Source organism: Mustela lutreola, chromosome 8, assembly GCF_030435805.1.
Source record: "Mustela lutreola isolate mMusLut2 chromosome 8, mMusLut2.pri, whole genome shotgun sequence".
NCBI classification, from domain to species: domain Eukaryota; kingdom Metazoa; phylum Chordata; class Mammalia; order Carnivora; family Mustelidae; genus Mustela; species Mustela lutreola.
The window spans coordinates 124,175,289-124,197,124 of NC_081297.1; the positions used below are offsets into that span (position 1 = coordinate 124,175,289).

A 21,836-nucleotide genomic window follows, 5' to 3' on the forward strand; every position below is an offset into this window, starting at 1 on the left:
TTCCTCTATTATTCACGGCTTATCAAAACAGTCCATTCATTAAACAGATGCACACAAAATGTTTTAAGACGTGAGCAAAGTCAGGTTGAAAGGAATGATTCTCACAACTTTAGAGAAAATAAACGGAATAGAACCGCCTCCCAGAAGTATCAGTGACTATTACTGAACACCTGAAGGTAAGTAAAAAGCCACATTTGTGGGTGCCCGGGTGGCTCAGTGGGTTAAGCCGCTGCCTTCAGCTCAGGTCATGATCTCAGGATCCTGGGATGGAGTCCCGCATCGGGCTCTCTGCTCAGCAGGGAGCCTGCTTCCTCCTCTCTCTCTCTGCCTACTTGTAATCTCTCTCTGTCAAATAAATAAATAAAATCTTTAAAAAAAAAAAAAGCCACATTTGCATCATTTCTGAATTGGATCATTCATTGTTCAACAAAAACAAATCATTTTTCTTAGGCAGTTGCAGACTCTGAACTTTCTTCCTTGAGGTTTTTTCAAAAACAAAGAACTAGAAAAGTCTCTGAGATGGGGAGGTGCCAGTTGTCCCTTCCCACCAGCCTCAAGTCCTCCTGCACCTGGCTGGGAGAGTCCACTATTACAGGTGTGGAATCTGTTTCTCCAAACCTTCCCCTGGCAGCTTACTCTGGATCTGGGGACTCCCTTGTCAGGACCCACCTGGACAAGGCAGACCAGCCTCCAGGTATCAAAGGCAACAGTCGGGGGCTGGCTAGGTTTCCCTCTCACACTATTTATTTAGATCCTGCTCCTACCAGCCTCTCCGTTCTGTCTTGCTGGTATCTCCACATCTGAGAAGAATGGGTGAAACATTCGTCTGTGTGGGTTTTAATTTCGAGGACACTGAGATCACCTCCCCAACCGTGTGGCTGGTATTTGCTTGGGAGGTCAAAGGCTGGTAAATCTTCTTTTTAATGATCATTTACTGAGTTTGTCTTTTAGAGAAAATACAGGAGAAGAGTTTGCCTTACCTTCTCGGTTAACTTTTGACTCCTTATGAAATCTGTGTGGGTCATCATTTAGGGAGAGCCTCCCCGGAACCTGGGTGTTATCCATTTTATGCCTGCCGCTACCCAGCGCGGGAGGGATGTGCTCTGAAGCCCTTCCCTAAATGAAGCCTAGAGACTGACTGCTGGAGGGGAGTGGCTTGCCCTTGTCACAGGTCAGTTGGTGGTGAGATGGGGACACCAAGGAGGTGGGTGACTCAGGAGGCTGGGCTCTCCCCTCTCTGCAAACTGCCTTCCAGAGACCCTCTGTATAAAGTTTCTCGGGTTCTGCAGTGAGTTAGGCCAGCAGTTACTATTGCTTTAGTCCCAGTATTCGAGACACTCATCAATCAATAATATTTAATGACCTTTAAGTCATTAAATTAATTTAAGTTAAATTAATTTAACTGTTTGGGTAGGTTAAATTAAATTAAGTTGTATTGGGCATAATGACTTCCTACTGGCCACTATGACCAGAAAGGAAATCCGAAGCATTGTCCTAACCCCTCAAAGAGGAGAAAGAAGTCACAAGGACCAAGGGGAAACCCAAGTACTAAGCATTCTGATCAAACTCTCCTCCAAGTACCTAGGGAATCATACTAAATTCCTTCAATGCTATTGCTGCTTAGAACTTGGACTTGGCTATCAAGGAGAAAATAATTACATTTCCTGGGCGTATATGTGTGTGAAAATGCCTGTAACCCCAGCCCTCAACTCGGTCCTTTGTCTCTTGGGAGAAATGAAGAAATGACCCCTCCTGTTCAGGCCCTAGAAAGAGACATGATATCTCTGTGTTCATCAAAGGTCAGAACTGGCCTCTTCATTCTCCTCTAGCAAAGCTGGTGTCAGCCTTTCAAGCAGCAGCCAGAAATTATCAACCTAGAAGCAGAATCAGTTCAGGCCCACCTTGACCAAAGTGTGAGTTTCTTAGCTCCTCCCTCGCCCCCTCAAAGAGAGTACATGATGCATTTTTGTTGTACATGTGAAGTTTGGTACCACTTGAGACATCAACTCAAAATATTAATGCAACTCAGTATTAAGGATTGTAGATTTCTTTTGTAAGTAAGAGTTGAATTGACTTTAATTCATATCTAAGTAGCTCCTTGAACAACTCTCCAGTCTAGAATCCAGTATCTATTAGTTTCATTTGGCCTTAAACCAGATGAGAACCAGGGAACAAATAGAAAAGAACACAGAGTTCCCAAAATCAATGTCACAGTGTTCTCATGACAATGTCATAACGTTGCAGTCCTACTCTTTATTGATGAGAGTAAACCTCAGATCCTATGAGTCCTGTCTCCATAGAGTTTTTGGACTCCCATGCCTGAAACAGACTGGAAGAAACACAGGGGAGAGAGGCTGCCATAGGCAAGTACCCAAACTGTAATGAGAAATAATGAATAAGAATTCAGGGATACATCAGTGGGGGGCCAATTAGTATGGGGTAAATAATTATAGGCTATAAAAATCTGTAACAATTATTGTATTCTCCATAACCCTGCAGTAAACACAGTAACAATCACTGCATGTCAACCGGTCCTGTGAGTAATAATCAACCAGGCCAGGTCATCGAGAAAAAACTGACTGCTATGCAGTATTCTCTGTTATCACATTGAGGGAGTAAATAATGCACTGTAGAAATAAGTCTACTGAACGGTTGTCAGTGCAATGAAAATCATATAGCACTACAAGAAAAATTATTAGCTATCCTCAAAGTGGGGCCATCCGAATATGTTCATTCCCAAAGCATTTCAGATTGCGGAGTTCTTGCTTTAGAATTACAGACTTGCTGAAATTATTACTGGAGATCTCAGAAGATGCGGTCAACTACTCATGTTTCCATCTGTAAACAAGCCAAACACAGTCTGAAACCACTTTCCACATTGCCCATGGCAAGAGAGGATGGGTATTCTGTCTGATCCACAGCGCCCCACACTCGGTCTGTAAATAATGAAGAGTTCACATCTGTGCACTAGTTTGCAGAATGGGTGAGGATCAACACTTTCCTATACAAAGCTACTTTCTTCGTAGGGGAAACTACGAAATAAAAGAGTTGTAGTGAGCCATTTCCATGTTGCCATGGATCAAGTAGTCAAATGGTAGAAGCAGCTTACCTTGAGCATGAGAAGAGCTTAACTGAGAGGTAATTCTGCATTAGCGAATCCTAGAAGCCACTTCTAATCATGAGAAGTAAGGCATTTGGGTGACACCCAGGCTTTTCTTTTCAAATTTGCAAGTTATTTTTTCCAAAACAAGAGGATGGATAAAACCCAGAATGTCTTTTGCCAAGCACTTTACAGCAGTATCTTTGAAACCATGTCTTTCTTATTCTGTAATTGAAACCTTGAGGAAGGAGCTTTGTTCTTCTTGTTCTTATATCCTTATTTCCCTGGAATACACCAAAGCACTGTAATAAATACATACATACATACTTACAGAATGTAAGAAAATGGTAATGTATATTTGTCTTAAGGAATAATCAGTGTGCCTGGGTAGCTCGGGTCATGATACCAGGGTCCTAGGATCGAATCCCACATGGAGACCCTTCTGTCTGTGTCTCCCTTTCTCTCTTTATCTCTCACGAATAAGTAAATAAAATCTTTTTTTTTTTTTTAAAGGAATAGGGGCGCCTGGATGGCTCAGTGGGTTAATCCTCTGCCTTCGGCTCGGGTCATGATCCCGGGGTCCTGGGATCGAGCCCCGCATCGGGGTCTCTGCTCAGCAGGAAGCCTGCTTCCTACTCTCTCTGCCTACTTGTGATCTCTGTTAGGTAGATAAATAAAATCTTTAAAAAAAAAATAAAAGGAATAATCAAAAGGAGATGAGCTTTATGGATTCCAAAATGCCTCATAGGTAACTAAGGTGGGTTTTTGTTTTTTTTTTTTTTGCTTCTTTTGTTTTTTGGGTTTTTTAAAATAAAGAGTTATTTTAGAGTCTGCTGTGCACCAGCAGAGGAGGGAAGGGCAGAGAGAGAGGGAGAGAAAGAATCCCAAGCAGACTCACCATTAAGCACATAGCCTAACCTGGGGCTCAATCCCACTACCCCGTGATCATGACCTGAGCTGAAATCAAGAGTTGGACTCTTAACCGACTGAGCCGCCAAGGTGCCCCATCACAAAGGTTTTTAAATGTTGTTTGTTTCAACCTGGAAGGCATAATAATTAAACCCTAAACAAATTTCAACATATAAACTATTCAGATGGGAAGGCTGAAATCACTTATGTAAAGTACCTGCAAAACATAAAGGACGCTAATCATAACTGGTCTCTACCTACCTCCTGTGACAAAGTAGCAGTTTTCAGGTGAAAATTAAATACATTTTTTCTCATGTCAGTCTCCCTCATTTGCAACAGACTGCACACTCTGCTCTTCCCTAAAATCCAACAACCTGCATGTAACTATCCTCTGGGGAAAAAGAAAGGCAGACCAGGGGAAAAGCAGCACTTGAACTCAGAAACTGAACAACCCCAGTATGGTCCAGAGAAAAGCAAATCCAACTATGTCCCCTGGAAGCTTCCAGCAATGGAACCTCTTAGCCGCATAGGGAAGATGGAGCCATCCTGACCAGAGGTGCAGACCCAAGGCTGTGGGGCCTCTCCTCAGCTCTCCCTGAGGAATCTCTCGAAGAAGCACGGTGAGAACAAGGGTAGTCTTCTTTACTTTGACCAGCAAGCCCCAAACCCCATCTCTACCTCTCCCACTTTGAGGAGATTAAGGAGCAATGGCTGCGGGACTTTACGCTCACTGTCTCAGCAAGAGACCTTGGAAATGCTCACTGGGAAGGAACCTGGGAGCTGGAAGGAGACTGCAGGCTCTCCAAGAGTCTACACAGAAGCCCAGAGAATTCTTCACACTCCCTATTGCCCTCGAGAATCAAGAATGCCTCCAGGGGCGCCTGGGTGGCTCAGTGGGTTAAGCCTCTGCCTTTGGCTCAGGTGATGATCTCAGGGTCCTGGGATTGAGCCCCGAATTGGGCTCTCTGCTCAGCGGGAACCTGCTTCACCCCTCCCCTCTCTCTGTCTGCCTCTCTGCCTGCTTGTGATCTCTCTCTCTCTGTCAAATAAGTAAATAAAATTTAAAAAAAAAAAAAAAAAAAGAATGCCTCCAGACCCCAAAAGGGCCCTCAACACAGCTGACTCATTTGAACCCCATCCTGCGCTTCAGTCCATCAGTGAGGGGTCTCTTCCTCGGGCCCCTCTTCCAGAAAAAGGAGGCCCCTCATGGCCCAGCCCTGCCACATGGCCTCCTGGTCCTCAGGTAACACAGCTCCAAGGCTTCTCCAAGCCTCCTGTGCTCATTCACTGGACTGGAAAGCAAAATAGGTCTCTGGGTTGCCATATTACCCCAAAGGCCAGGGCGTCCTACAATGGGAGGCAGCTTAGGAAGTCACTCCTGAGGGGACACATAGTTTTCAGGACATCTTGGTTCCCAAGTAAAAGGGTCCTTCTTCTAGAGAAGGTCAGTTAGCAAAGGTGGCTCTCTTGCAAACCCATGCCCATGGAGAACAGCCTGTTAGGACTATTTTAAAAGCAGAGCGAGAACAAAGCGTTCAAACTTCTAACCTTCTCCCCCATCTCCCCATCAAAAAGAAAATACCCAAAACATTTCAGCTAGGACACTGAATTGCCTCACCTTTCCAGATGTCTGCTCGGGAATTGGGGGTGGACTGGAGCAAAGCTGAGAGGTCTATTTTTAGACCTGATCTCCGGGAAAAGCACTGCCGCCCTCCAGGTGTGTAGGTCTTTGTCGGCTCTAGTGCCAGGAAACGGGCTCATTATTTACTTTTCCATCGCCGTTTCTGTTCGGACAGCGCAAGCCTGAGGTCGTGTTAATGAGGGCACTTTGTTTCAAAGCCCCCGAATCGCTTAACATTTCTGGGTGAACGTCTTAATTTCAAGGGTCTCCTTGAAGAGCACAGCATTTTGCTGTGGCTTTTCAGGGGCGACGTATGACAGCCTCACGCGGTCACGGTTTTCGTTTTGAATTACCAATGACTTGGCCCCGTGGCTTCATTAACATCCATTTAGTAATGGGTTTTGTCAGTTTGAGAGAATATAAAGGCCAGAAACATTCAACAGATTTTCAAAGAGAACCTCAGAGGACACGGATTTAAAAAAAAAAAAAAAAAAAGAAAGAAAGAAAGAAAGAAAAAAGAACAAAATGTGCTGTTCCAATCTAGGACGACCTTTAAAAGCTGCCTCGGACTGATGGCGCCTTTCCTTAGGAAACAGGTAGACGGTGTCATTTCTGAAACCAGCCCTGAATTTTCGGCTTGGTCCTCAGCTTTAGGGCAGCGGACTTCCCATCTCTCCCAGGGATGAAAAGCCTCTGTGGTGTAAGGGAAATATCCGTGCTCAATTTCATCCACCCTAATGGCAGGATTGGCAGAAAGAGGCCCTAGTTTCATCAGGAAAGTCACAGAAAAATTCTCAGGAATTAACCATTCACTGCCTTTTGACGGGACCTCAATTCTCAAGCACAGATTTGCTGTTCAGAGGAGGAAGAATGAGACCATCGACGACATAGTCTTTGTTGATTTTAACCCTGTTGACTTAAAGCCATGAACAAAGGCTAAAGGTATTAACAAAGCCACGGGAAAATACACATCACTGTGTTAGTGTCTCAATGAGCTCTTGTACAGGATAAAGCACCCCAAACATCACTGGCTTAAAACAGCAACCAGTTATTGCTTCGTATATGTTCGTGTGTTGACAGAGTGTGAGTTAGTGGAGGTTGGTTGCAGCTGGGTAGTTCCACTCTGCGGGTTCCTCATCCTTTTCATGGACACAAAGGGCTCCCTGGGGCATGTTCTTACTGTGGTGAAGGGAGAGGTTCCAAGGACAAGGAAGCATGCATGGCCCCTTGCAACCTGGGGTCAGTATCTCGCCTAATTGGCCAGAGCAGGTCACATGACTGAGCCCAGGGGCCAGAAATTCTGCACCATCACCAGTGGGAGAGCACGGAGGTGTTCCTGGCAAAGGGTGTGGATACAAGAGTTGATGGAGAATGGAAGCATGAATACGATACTACACATGCAGACCAGAATAAAGCTCCAAAAGGATACCTAATTCAGATGTGTCCGAAAAAGCGGAAAAGAGAGTAGTCTCAGAGAAAGATGGGTATGCTGGTTAGAGTAGATCTCTAACAGAAGTTCAGGAGTTTTGTTCCTTATCCTTAGAGCAGTTTGAAACCTCTGAATGGACAGATATGATCAGATGGATACAGGGGGACCATGATATTTAGGTGAGAGCAGACTGGCAGAAAAATTAAAATGTCCTGATAGAAGTTAGTAGGTTAGGCTCTGATGAACACACTGGAGTTAGAAAAAGTATCTCAGCTGACGAGGTATTTAAGAGATAGAATCACCTAGACTTTGTATAGTAGACCATTACTATAGTAGACCATTACTTTGAATGTAGACCATTAGGGATGAGGGGAAGGAAGTCATCACTGGGTGGAAAATAGTCCCATTCACTGATCTAGGTAGCCTTGTGTGGGAGGGTGGGGGAGCAGAAGGAGTGTGGGTGGGGTACAAGTCTTGACTTCAAGTTTGGGCATATTAAATTGGGCAGATCATCGGCGTGGAGGTTTTGAGCACGTAGTTGATTAGAGAAGCCATCAGGGATAGAGATATGTATCTGAGGGTTTTTCATAAAGCAGTGCTTCCTAGAGCACGTAAAGTCTGTGTCCAACTCTGATTATAAGATGGAGTTAACAGACCTACGGTTTAAGTGATGCGATGCATGAAGCCATTTGCCAAAGATGGTATGCAGGTAATTGTTACTGACAGGCAGGATCTTTGCACGACAATAACAGAACCAGTCTTGGTGAATTCAAAGGCACAACTTGGTCCAAGGGCTTCACTGCTTTAAAAAAACTCTGTGGAGTTCAAGGTACCATAATCACATATTACCAAATAGCAGAGGGTTACCGAAAATCACAATAGGGAACTAGATGGGAGGTAATTTGGACATCTTGGTGTCCAGGGATGACCCTGATTTGTTCAATATTGTTTCTTCGGGACATAGGCCCATGCTTGGCAAGCAATAAGCAATATTTGTGAATGAATAAATGAAGGCCTAAGTAACTATAATCTACGAATTAATGTGTTAAATAAACATTTATATGTTACCACTGAAAAGAAGCAGTTTCTCATCAGTCACAGACCACTCACTCTATATCTTTTTAAGCATGAATCTTCGGTATCCAGCTAAGCTTCTGCAGCATGAAGATCCTGCCTTATTTATTTATTTATTTATTTATTCGTTTATTTTAATTTCAGAGGTAGAATTTAATGATTCATCAGTTGCAAATAACAGCCAGTGCTCATTATATCAGGTGCCTTCCTTAATGTGCACCACTCTTTACCCTCCCCCCACCTCCCTCCCCTCCAGCCACCCTCAGTTTGTTTCCTATAGTTAAGAGTGTCTTATGGTTTTTCTCCCTCTCTGGTTTCATCTTATTTTATTTTTTCCTCTCTTCCCCAATGATCCTCTGTTTTGTGTCTTAAATTCCACATATCAGCGAGATCATATGATAATTGGCTTTCTCTGATTGACTTATTTCACTTAACATAATACCCTCTTGGTTCCATCCATGTTGTTGCAAAAGACAAGGTTTCATCTTTTTGATGACTGAGTAATATTCCTCTGTGTGTGTGTGTGTGTGTGTGTGTGTGTGTGTGTGTGTGTGTTATACGCCACATCTTCTTTATTCATTCATCTTTTGGACATTTGGACTTTTTCCATAGTTCGGCTATTGTGGACATTGCTGCTATAAACATTCAGTTGCACTTGCCCCTTCAGATCACTATGTTTGTACCCTTTGGGGTAAATACCTAGTAGTACAATCGCTGGGTTGTAGGAAACCTCTATTTTTACATTTTTGAAGAACCTCCATACTGTTTCCCAGAATGGCTGCACCAGCTTGCATTCCCACCAACAGTGTAGGAGGGTTCCCCTTTCTCTGCATCCTCGCCAACACCTGTCACTTCCTGACTTGTTAATTTTAGCCATTTTCATTGTGGTTTTGATTTGCATTTCTCTGGTGTCAAGTAATGTGGAGCATTTTTCATGTGTCTGTTATCCATCTATATGTCTTCTTGGGAGAAATGTCTGTTCATGTCTTCTGCCCATTTCTTGATTGAATTATTTGTTCTTTGGGCGTTGAGTTGATTAATTTTTCATAGATTTTGGATACTAGCCCTTTAACTGATAAGGCATTTGCAAATATCTTCTCCCTTTCCATACATTGCCTTTAGTTTTGCTGTCTGTCTGCCTTCTGCACCCTTCCTCTCTTATTCTTCCTGTGCTGCAGGCTTTTCAAAAAGGACTGCTTCCTTCAGATGGACGGTTCCGTCCCTGGTTGTGCAGTCATCTCACCCGGGGAACGCACTCTGCGGGAGACCCTGTTGTCCATCCAGTCCTCACCTCAAAAAATGTAAATTTTTTTACTTTATTTTTTACTTTTATTTTTTTACTTTTAAACTTTATGTAAATCTTACTTGTCCTTAACAGAGGCCTTTAATTTGTCTGTTACAGGGTATAAATCAGGAACCAGGAAACTATGCCCTACGGGAATTCAGCCCACCACCTGTTTTTGTAAATAGTTTCCTTGGAATTTAGCCACACCCATTCATTTGAATCCTGTCCTTGGGGGCTGTGGGAGATCCTCACAGGAGTCCTTACAAAGACCATTGGGCCTGCAAAGCCTCAAATATTAAGTATCTGGCAGTGGATAGAAAAAGTTTGCAGACTCCTAGTCCATCCAGTGGAGAAGTCCTTGCCTCTGTGCCTACCGGTCAGTCACAACAGCCCAACAACTTTTTCACCTCATAGAATAGACATGAACCCTTTTGCAAAAATACTGATTCTTCTTTTATTATGGTGTCTTAACACATGGCCTGACAATGGGGCCAGTCCCTGTATGTGAGGAGGGCCCAGTCTACTCTCGGTCTGAAATCAGCTCAGTGCCATGACCTGGATTACAGGGTTTTCTTTGTGAACTGTTTCCCTTGCTGTCATTCCCTCTCTCCCTCTGTAATAGTCCTTTGAACTCACACACACTCCAAACCTTCTCCTTCACCAAAACTTGCCTTCTGGGAAAAAAAAAAAAATCTTCATAGTTCATTCTTACTAAAGTGTGAAGGACTTTAGACTTAAGGAGTATCTGTGGTCATCTTTCCAAGTAGAGCAGTGTGTTCCTCCCTTTATGCTTTTCCTGCACCTTACATCTAAAACACTATTGCATCCCTTTTAACATTTGCTTGCTTCCAGAGCCAAGACCTTTCCAAGGGCAGACACCACTTCTATATCTTTAAACCTCTAAAACCCGTTATGCAACTAGAGTCTATTTCCAAAAATATTTATTAAAGGAAAAGACAGATGGAAGAAGGAAGATGGGCAGGCTGGCAAGCTGCTTGGCTTGCAATGCCACTTATCAGTCCCTGATTTATTTGCATTTTGACAGATGACATAACTTGAAACCAAACAATGAACCTGCATTGGTGGGATATTAAACATCAGGATTCGAGAAGGGGAGATTTTGCAGGTAGGGAGAACTTTCTGGCACCCCCTTAAAATCTATAACAGAAAATTGTCTGTCTCACTTCATTTCTCTGTCTGTCCTAAAGCTGAAAAGGGAAATGTACATCCCAGATCAAAGAGAACAAAGACTAGCCTCTTTTGAAATCCAGGAAGACTGCTCACCATATTCAAGTTAGTAAATGGGGTAACATCAGTATGAAAACCTAATGAAAGGTATTTGGAAGTCTCTTTAGAAGAAGAAAGGAAACAAAAACATTGAATGCCAATAAGACATCCCCCCCCCACCCAGCCCTATTGGAAATAGCACAGAATAGTGTTAGGAGCTCTTGGAGTCCCCCAGGCTTGAAACCTATCTCTCCTTCTCAGCGGCTACATGGTCTCAGGTGTGGCTCTTAACAACTCAAAACTTTGAAGTCTTCATCTGTAAAATGGGGATGCAAATAGTAGCCATCTAATAGGCTTTTGATGTAGTAAACAGAACAACTCAAATATTAGCCTTTTTTATTTTTGAAGAAAGCCTGTACTCATTCATTCATTAAGCACTTCCTGTATGAGAGTCGCCGATTTACTCTTTCTAGGATTTTTTTTTTTTTTTTAAGATTTTATCCATTTATTTGACACAGAGAGAGAGATCACAAGCAGGCAGAGAGACAGGCAGAGAGGGAGGGGGAAGCAGGCTCCCTGCTCAGCAAAGAGCCCAACACAGGGCTCAATCCCAGGACCCTGAGATTATGGCCCTAGCTGAAGGCAGAGGCTTAACCCACTGAGCCACCCACCCCTCTAGGATCTTCTAATCCCAGAGTGAAATGATCCAAGCATGCAGCTCCTCTGAGTTGTCTGAACATTAGAGTCTATACAATACTATATCCTCCACAGACTTCTATTTATTTAAAACCTGTTCCTCACCTAGCACTGTCTCTAAACCCTAGATGACATCAGAGAGGGAAAACACTCTATATTAAGCAGAGACTAATAGATGACATTAGTGGTTGTTAGGTTGGGAGGGGTTGGCTTTTTTGAAACATTTCATTCCATAGCACCACATTTGACTATATTGCTTTCTTTTTTCCTCCCAGTGTTACTGTGATATCATTGACATAGAATGTGGTGTAAGTTTCCGGTGTATAATACAGTGATTTGACATATGTATCTATTGCAAAACAATCACCGCACATAGTCCATCACCTCACATAGTCCCAACTTTTTTCCTTTATTAGAGGACAGACAGCATTCTGTTAGTCAGAAGAGGAGACTGTGGTCTCAGGGAGACTGAGCTGGGTATGGAATGTGGAGGGGGCGCTGGCAGCTACCTTTCACAGTGGGAACCATGTGTGATTCCTCCGCTGACATCATAACTTCTAGAATGGATGCTCCACAGAAGCAGGGCTCATGTGAGTTCCATGTATTCCTCTATCCTTAGTACCTAGAACACAGCCTGGCACATGGTAGACATCCAATACAAGTTGAAGGGGGAAAAAAAAAAAGAAGTCAATGTGTTAGGTAGTGAGGTTGGACAAGCCTGGTAGGTGAAAGTGTTTGATCCCCTTTTCGTTTTATATATTTTCTCCTCCAGCTACTTATGTGTCTCCCTCTGGCTCCTTTGAACCTTCCCCATCTTCCCAATCTGATTTGTGTTCATCTCCTGCATGTATTGAAGGAGCAGGAGCAACGAGCGGCGCAGAGGTCCAGGTTCGAACCTGCAATAAATGACCCTTGCTAATTGGCTTTGACTCACGTCTCTGGTGGTCTTTTAAGGTGGGGGTAATATTCAATTGGCATTTCAGTATCTTGGGTTGGTGCGGATTTGCTCAAGTATTGCTTGATCTCCCTGGATAATATTTTGACTCTCATCCAGCAAAGGTATCGCCTACAAGGATGGTGAGAGTAGGCAGTGACCAGTCCTAGTACCCTGAGGCCCAGAACTCATGTGTATTTGGTGACTGTTACTCACTGAGCTCTGGATGTCACAACATCCAGTGTGCCCAAGAGGATGAGACTCCATGACCTGTCTCCATTCTGTGTTGAAACTGACTTGCCAGAGACAAGTCTGCTGTTTGTTCACTTGCATTCACGAAGCGGTCAGTATGTAGCAGGCCCCGGGTGGTGACCAACAGGCTCCCCATACTTTCTGCCTTCTCAGTTGGATTCTAGAAAATGGGACATTTGGAAGAGAGTTCAACTGGAAACGACAATCTCACATGCAAAGGAAAAGTTCCCAATAATCTTCTGAGACTCATAATGGAAAAATGGATCCCAGATTTCACCGAGAGAGCTACAGTTCCATAACTGGCAAAGTTGTCATTTCTCTATTGGTTATTTTAGAAGGGGATTTTTTTTTTAAGACTGTTGCTGATTCTGAGTTTGCTCGTCTTATATAATCAACCCATAGTTATAAGCAAGCATTTCAAATCACACTGTATCTTTGCATAGAGTAAAACACTGTGGTTCTTAAAATAGAGTACCTACATTTTCTAGTCCTGCAATTACTAGAAAGCCACCTGCTGGAAAATGTAGATTTACCATGAATTTTACTAACAGGTGAGGACTATCATATCCGAGGAATGAGGCCTTGTGATCTTACCTGTAAGAAACCACTGGGCAACATTTATACCTGGGGGAAGAATCAGATTATGCCTTACCCAGATTATAATACCTTCAATAAGACTTTTCCTCCATTAAGACACACATATCGCTATAGAACAGTTGCTAACCCCCAGAATCTCTAGCATTGTTCATTATTTTCCTTTAAAATATGCACCCGGGAATTAAAAGCCAACAGTCCTTGGTTGAAGCCCACTGCACAAAAGGCAAATGATGCATTAGTCATATTTCTAAAGGAGGAGCTTTAATTATTCATTTTCAAACATTTCTGCCAAGATAAAGGTCACCGTATAATTACTGCTCCCACCCACTGGCCCCTGGCAGGGAAATCGAGCGCAGTGCTCCTAAATCCTTGATTCATAGATCACCAGAGATGGAAAGGGTCTCATCAGTTTGTTTTCCACGTAAGGAAATTAAGTCCCAGGGAAGTGACGTGCCGAGGTCAAATGTCATGAAAGTCAGAGTTGGGAACCGGGGTTCTAAGCGGATTGTCCCCGCCACTGACTCGCACTGCCACCTTTATTGGTTTCCGATGGCTGCTATAATAAATCACCACCAACCAGGTGGCCCAAAACAATAGCAATATATGCTCTCACAGTTCTGCAGGGCCGAAATCCAAAATCAGGGACCTGGCAAAGCTGTGCTCCTTTCAGAGTTCCCAGAGGAAGACCTTTCTCTGCTTCCTCAAGGTCTTCCTTCACTGTGGCTGTGTTTAAGGTGTCCTCTGTCTTCATTTGTCTCTTTCTCACCTGTCTCTTCCTTCCACTCTGTGTCTCTTCCCCACCTGTCTCTTATTAGTCCACGTGTCAATAGGTTTGGGGCATATACCCAGAAAATCCAGAATAAACTCATCTCAAGCTCTTCCATTTAGTGACATCTGCAAAGGCTTTATCCAGATAAGATCCCATGCACAGGTTCTAGGATTTAGGACATGAATCTTGTCTTTCCAGGAGCTTTCATTCAACCAACTCCGTTTCCTTGTCTACCTAAAGCAGAAACCATCATTATATCAGTTTAAAAAAACAAACAACTTAGTGCTCTAACACGGTTTGCCATATCTTTTCTCTCTATTTACAAGTCTTATTAAAGTCAGACTTGCATACTTGAACTTAGAATTCTGACTTCATCGTTCACTAGCAATGCAACCTTCAGTAAGATACAGTTTTCTTGGCTCTAAAATGAGAACAGTGATTTCCACTTCGTAGGGTGCTTATGAAAATCTATATGATAATGCATGTTAAAGTACATAGGTGCTCACTAAGTGCCAGCTGATTTTAAATTAAAATAAACTATTTACCGAGACCGATGTATTCCTTACCACATGTATGCACTTGAGGTCCGTGGGGCAGGGGGGTTGTGGCGGCGGGGACACATTTCTACCAGACAAAAACTTCTCTGGCACCAACACAGCAGAGCAACTTCTTGTTGAATGTTGACACACGGGTGTGTAGCCTGTTCAGCAGTGGGGGGAGAATTCTCTAGATTCTCTGAATTGTTGCTGTCCCAGCCCACACCACAGACTTTTGGATCTTCAGCAGAGGACAGAATAAGGAGAAGTTCTGGTACCAGAAAAGAGACAAGATGATTCCAGCAGCTATGGGACTAGTCCCTTTGCAATTTGACTGGCCTGGGGCAACACAACTCAGGGTCAGTGTGATTGTGTTTGGGTTTCTGAATGGGGTGTGGGGGTAGAGAGAAAGGAGAGGAGAGGGGAGGCCAGCAAGCCTAAGAGGGCTGCAAAGTCTGGGTCAGGTATCAGTTATACAACCTCCGGGATCCAGAATTTTGTCCTGAAGCAAATAACCGGAATAGCCAAGCATCAAACAAACAAAGAAGAAAAATGCTTTTCTTTGTTTGTTTTGTTGTGCTTTTCCAAACAAAGGCAGCTTGAAGTTATACCATATATACCCAGAAACAGTGGGTTGCCAGCCACACCCCAAACATTTTTGAATTTAGTTAGTTTGTCTCCTAGCTTAACCTCCCTCTGAGGAAATGAGGTATCAAAAACTCCTCTCCCCGCCCGCCACACAGGATGCCACTACCCCCCACACAAATGCCATTTTGTTTAGGAGGAAGGGAAATTAAAAAATTCTGATTTTATTACGGTAATTGCTTCCAGCAAATAATCATTCCAGAACTAGACACAACAATCCTGCAGGCATGACATTTTTTTTTTATAAGAAGCAATTCTTTTTTGGAATAGCAAAAATAAGACACCAGTTTGGAAACACCAACACTCCCTCCCAACACTAGACCTAAATTAAAGGTTATTCTGAATTCATTGCGCTTGTGTCGTTAATCCAATGATCTGAATGAGCCTGGCTGACACAGACACAGGGTCCTTTACTGAGTAGCCAGAAATCTGGTCCACTGGCAGGCGTGGGGGATTCAGGGGCAGTTTAGCTCTACCAGTTCGCGTCTCTTCATGTTACTACATGCAGATGTTCTTTCTCATTGTTCTTCTAGGTCTTCATGTCATTACAACTGTAATCCTGATATTTTTATTAACCCATACCTTCTTGTCATGAACATAAAAATATCATGTCCACAGAGATTCTGTGATGCCCTCCCAAGGGCATGCTCACCTTTCCAGAATGAGCATCACTGGGTTTTGAACACTAAGGTAACAAAGCCAAGGTCAAGGCTCAAACCCTGTGCCAGCCAGTTGTCTTCCCTCTGTTCCATATGTGCAATTTGAACTCCAAATCCTGGCCTACGTCCTCCCAAATGGATGCCTTATGTCAAAAGCCACCCTGGATAAGAGGAAATGGATAGAGTAATGAGAGGGGAGGGATGGATAAAATGCACTTTGCATAAGTGCATATAAATCATTTATTTATGACATAATGGAAAAACATGTTTATTTGAGGATGGTCTGTATGTCATTCTATCGACAAACTTGCCTATTCCTTTAAGAAGCTTATTCAGATGCCTGCCCTATGTCAAGCACTAGGTGAGGTGCTTAGGTTCTATAATACAGAAGACAAAGTATCAAACTTCAGTGAAATCATTACAGAGTAAGAAGTCAAGGTAGGGGTGGAAGAGGGAGGGAGAGAGAGATGTGGCTCTTCCTGAATGGATCAGAGCGTATTTCTGGAGGAAGAGTGTCTAGGCTGGAATTTAGAGAGGAAGGAGGTTTTGCTAGGCAAAGTGGAGATAGGCAGGCAGATGGGAATTACCTGAACCGACAAGTGGAGGCATGAAATACGGGGCACATTTAGAGAACAGCGCGCAGCTTGCTCTCACTGGAGTACACGTTCTGCCGGAGTTCGTGGCAAAAATTGACAAGGATGACTCTGGGTAGGTGAGGGTTGGGTTACGGTTTCATCTACTCAACAAATGTTTATTGAGTTATGTTATTACTGAACAGAGGGATGAGGAACAGGGGCTAGGAGCTTAGAGTAAAGGGGGGGTGGAGATAAGACATAAATCTGCAAAGTAAGACACCTTGTAAAATAAGATACTTCCCACAGGAAGGACAGTATCAGAGGAGTATTTCATTCATTTGTGTGCATCAAAAATGATGGTTTAAATACTATCTGGGTGTATCTATGTGGTGGCACCCACCACATCAAGAAATAAGACATGTTTCACGCCCTGGAGGAGCTGGCAATCTAGTGGAATAAACAGACACAGAAGTAGAACATCATATCACAGTATAGTCAGTAATCAACACAACAGCCTGTACTGACAGCTTACTAAGTTCCAGACACTGATCTAAGTGCTTTATACTGGTTAATTTCAATTGCCTCACACAATAGGTGAATATCATTATTGTCAGTATTTTGCAAACGGCAGCAGTCAGGCCCAGAGAGGTTATTAACTTGCTCAATCACAGCTAAGATTAAAATCCAGACAATTTGACTCCACATTCTTAAAACTACAGAAGCATGGGAAATAACCCAGTCTAGATGTGGCTTATCTTAGAACACCAGTCCTTCTAGTCCACCAAGAGTTGTACACTCTCTGAGCTCTCCAGGGAAAATGAAGATAGTTACAGAATCTCAGGAAACTACCAAACGCCTAATATTTACCAGATTGTGAAACATCTAGAGTTCAAGCTCAAAGGTAAACTTTTTCCCCAAAGTCCAACTAGGTTATATTCCTCACTCCTGTTGTAATTTTTCCAATCTCCATCCAATTCAGGCTCATCTATCCCCTTAAATACCAATCCTCTCATTATATACTTATAGGATCTTTATCAAGAGAAGGATAAATTTGTTGGGGAAGTTGCTAATATTTCTTTTTAGGGGTCCCTTTGTAGGGCCCCCAGTATTTTATACTATCTAATGGTTTTTTAATAGCACTGTAAAAATCCTGACTGGATTTGCATACTGTTCATTTATTAAGTGCCGGTCTCAATATTTTATACCCAATGAACCTGGAATATATCTCCCATTCAAATTACTATAACTTTTCCAATTCCTACCCAATTCATTCATCTCTGTCCTCATAACCACCACAAAAACTGGGCTGGCAAATAGCGAGGTGGGGAGAGTTATAAGAAATTGTAACTCTGGGATGCCTGGGTGGCTCAGTTGGTTAAGCGACTGCTTTTGGCTCGGATCATGATCCCAGGGTCCTGGGATTGAGTCCCTTGTTGGGCTCCCTGCTTGGTGGGGAGACTGCTTCTCCCTCTTCCACTCTCCCTGCTTGTGCTCTCTGTCAAATAAATCAATAAAATATTTTTTAAAAATTGTAATAAGATCTAATTACCTCATTATGAAATCTCATCATAAATAGGAGGTAAAGAAATCACAGGATGTCAGAATGCCAAAAGATGACCTTGTTCTTGGAGAAGAAAGTCCAGGATGGGGAGATCTTTGTCAGAACAGCATTTTCCGGGACGCCTGAGTGGCTCAGTTGGTTGGACGACTGCCTTCGGCTCAGGTCATGATCCTGGAGTCCCGGGATCGAGTCCCGCATCGGACTCCCAGCTCCATGGGGAGTCTGCTTCTCTCTCTGACCTTCTCCTCGTTCATGCTCTCTCTCACTGTCTCTCTCTCAAGTAAATAAATAAAATCTTAAAAAAAAAAAAAAAAAAAAAAAAGAACAGCATTTTCCTGCAGGTAACAGAGTTCAACTAGAATGACCCAAATGAATAAAGAGTATGTTTGTTTGTTTGTTTTTAATTTGGGGGGGGAGGGACAAGGGCAGGGGTGATGGCAGAGAGGGGCAGATGAAAAGGGAGAGAGAAAGAATATTAAGCAGGCTCTATGCTCAGCACAGAGCCCATTGCGGGGTTTGATTTCATGACCCTGAAATCACGACCTGAGCCCAAATCAGGAGTCAGTTGCTTAACTGACTGAGCCACCCAGACGCCCAATAAAGGGTATTTCTCTTATGATATAACCAGAGCCCTGGCCAGAGCAGATGTCAGCAACCTGCCAGGCTCCTTCCGTTTTCCTATTCTGCTGTCATTTTTGCAAGACCCCTGTAGACCTTCAGATATCAAGCCACATTCCAGACAACAGGAGAGGCAAAGATCAAAAAGGAAGAAGCTAGCCAACTCTGCCCCCTTTGGGAAAGTGTTTCCAGAAGCCACAGTCCACAACTCCGGTTTCAATCTCATTGCTCTCTGTGAGTCATGGGGCCCCTGCCAGCCCCAGGCAGAGCAAGTCCTTGCCTTAATTCCACACGTGCTGCCCAAGCAAAGCAGGGTCTTCATGGCAAGAAAGAAGGAGCATGTACACCTTGGGTCAGCAGCTAGCCATGTCTGCAACATTACACAAAAGTTTTTCAGGGCAAGTAAGAGAGAGAAGAGAAGAGAAAGAGCAAATCAAAACAGGTTTTAAAATTCAAGGGAACACACATGGGCCAATAAATATCAGCCGAATGTTATCTACGTATTTTTCTTTTTAAATTACTTAACAGATCATCCCCCATGGCCCTAAATCTCTCAAAATGAGGAGGAGTTAGACGGGCGTGGGGAGGGCCGGGAGAGGGCAAAGCATGACCTGCTCAACCACCGTGTGTGCTGTTTTGTGTCGAGATGATGGTCCCTTCCCTGTTTCCAAAAATAAACTGCAAAGTAAGGACTATCAGGCAGATACATGGGTCAGATCATGAGAGGTTTAAGTGTATACTTTTAAAATGTGTTCGTCTACTAGGAGATGAAAAGCCACCAAGGGTCTGAGGCCAGGAGGGACTCGGTCATACGTTCATTTTGGGGTAGCTCAGATGGCAGGGGCCGCTGGCGGTGATGCCCACAGGTCCTGCTCGCCCCTGGGGCAGTGGATGTCACTGGCACAGGACTTAACACTTCTGTGCTTGGGGACTTTCTCCCGGTATCCTTCTGAGTCAGAACATTCACATACGTTTGTGTTGACATGTCCAGGTGAGCTCCCCTGTTTGGGGGTTAGTCAAAATCATGAGCGGTTCCAAAAGGGAGTGAGTACATGGCATGTTGGGAAGGGGGGGGTCTCCCCTGGAGTCTCCTGGTGTCTGAAGGAGCTGCCCATTCCCTGTGCCACCCACTTCTGCTTCTGCCTTTGCTCAACCTACTTTCATTGTGTGCCTGCTATGGGAGAGCCATTGTAACAACTAAGGGAGGAGGTTTTCAAAGTATTTCAAAACTAGTAAGACACGTGCCCTAATTGCTTAGAACCAACGTCAAAACTAGTTAAGACACATACCCTAACTGTTTAGGAACTGACGTCTCACCAGTTAGGACAGGCACCTGCTGGGAACTACTAGACCCAGCTGAATACCAGTCTTGGAACTGGGCACTAACTTCCAGAGATGGGCAAGGTATGTGTCTTCTCTCAAAAACTCCTCTTGTCAAATAATTTACACCGGATCTAGGACTTAGAACAGGTCCACCAGAGACTGGCACCGTCGCGGGGCAGATGCTCTCTCTGCGCTGGTAGGGGCAGCTTCCCAGCTTGGCTGGGATGCCACCCACACCCCACTCCTGGCCTTCATCATGGCACCACTAAGAAGATAGTGGTGCTCCAGGGTGGTGGCACATGGAGTCAGAGGTCTGGGTGACAACAGATCACTTTTAGAGCAGATGAGAGAGAGGAAGCCTGATGGCATAATCTTCCCCATCTTCACCTCAATGGTGAGAGAAAAGAACAAATGTGCTCTTCTGGGTACATTCTCCATGATTCTGAGGGGGAACTTTGAATGCTAAATAAAGATCACCTTTCTGGTAGTGTTTTTTAATGACTTTTTTTTTTTTTAAGATTTATTGATTGATTTGAGATTGAGCAAGCAGAGGGAGGGGTAGAGGGAGAGAGAGGAGAGAAGCAGACTCCCTGCTGTGTGGGACGCCAGAGTCCACTGGATCACACCCTGAGATCATGACCCAAGTCAAAATCAAGAGTCCAATGCTTAACCCTCTGGGCTACCCAGGTGCCCCCTTCCTAGTAGTTTTTAAGCTGGTTCTGTTTTTAGTGGAGCTGTTTTTCATAAAAACCACCTTGTATGGAAATCCAGTCTGGGTGCATTCCCACGGGCTCACCTTCAAGGCATCCCCAGAAGCCCTAGACCCCAGGCAGCCTAGCTGGAAAACCACCAAGTTCATCCTTCATCCACAAAGAGAGAAGGTGGGACTCAGAAAGAAGTGACCTAGCCGTGGTGTCATCTGGTTCGAGTCAGGCGCATGGAGTCTAGGCTTTTGACTGCTAGTCAACCCCCAGCCCCCAACCTCGGGCTTGCATCAGCCTCCATCTGTAAGGAGTGCAGCCCCAGCTTCTGTGTAGGACCCGGAAGCCATAAGTGAATCAACCACAACTAACATTTGTTCGCTCCTCAGTCTTTGGGGATCCAAAGAGAGGTGATCCAAAGAGAGGTGAAAGCTTCTCCCGCCTTATATGACGCAACAACCCCAACGAACACCCATTGTCTCAGAGGACGTACCAACCCACACGAACCAAGCTGGAGGGGTTAGGTGATCTGCTCAAGGACAAACCCCTAGGAATGAGGACTAGTTCTAAAGACAGCATCCCACTTAATGGAAGTTGGTTGGTACGTGTTTAGAGCAAAGGCTCTAAATAGGTTCACACCTAGAGTCGTGTCTCCCAGAGTTTGGCAGTCCCAGCCCAGGAGCCTCCGTAGTAACCTGGGAACTTGTCAGCAATGCAGATGCTAGGGCCCTGCCCAGACCTTTTAAATTAAAAACTTCAGGGGTGGAGCCCCTCAAAGAGCAATCTGTTGTTTTTAACAAGCCCTCCAAGTGATTCTGATGACAACGAAAGTTTGAAAACCCCCGTGCTAAGGCACAAAGTCTTATTTCTATCTCCCATCCAGCCCTGCTCCGGAGAGCAGGTGGGAAATCCCCTTTCCCGTGGGACCTCAGACCTGAGCGGGACCTGGCTCTGCCTGCATTTATGTCCGGAAAGAGCCCAGGAAAGTTTGCACCACACACAGTGCTTTGAAATCATTTTAATTATTCTTTGTTGTGTGCTTAGCCTCATAGTAAATACCACATAGTAAAAGATACACACATCCTCCACCAGACCCCTCTCTACCCCCCTCTCCAGGAGTTTAGAATAGAGTTCCAAAGTCCCCAAATCAGGGGGAATGCAGTGCTTCTCAAGCTTTGATGTTCAAATATGTCACCTAAAGATATTGTTGAAATAGAGATTCTGATCCGGCAAGACTTAATATTTAATACAGATAATAAGATCATGGATTCTATAAAGACTTGAAATCTCCTTCTAAATACTCATGAATCTTTTCCGAGGCCCCC

The 21,836-nt window shown here is 44.0% G+C and overlaps 1 protein-coding gene across 1 annotated transcript in view; it reads left to right on the plus strand.

Moving 5' to 3' along the window:
• Window positions 1–519: 519 nt before the first annotated feature.
• The window catches only part of PLEKHG7 (pleckstrin homology and RhoGEF domain containing G7), a 63,727-nt gene continuing 42,410 nt past the window's right edge, over window positions 520–21,836 (plus strand). The window contains 7 exon segments of the mRNA XM_059187532.1: window positions 520–694; window positions 4,564–4,757; window positions 4,760–4,894; window positions 5,160–5,252; window positions 9,536–9,595; window positions 12,114–12,229; window positions 18,498–18,721. Coding sequence (XP_059043515.1) covers window positions 520–694; window positions 4,564–4,757; window positions 4,760–4,894; window positions 5,160–5,252; window positions 9,536–9,595; window positions 12,114–12,229; window positions 18,498–18,721 — 997 coding nt within the window.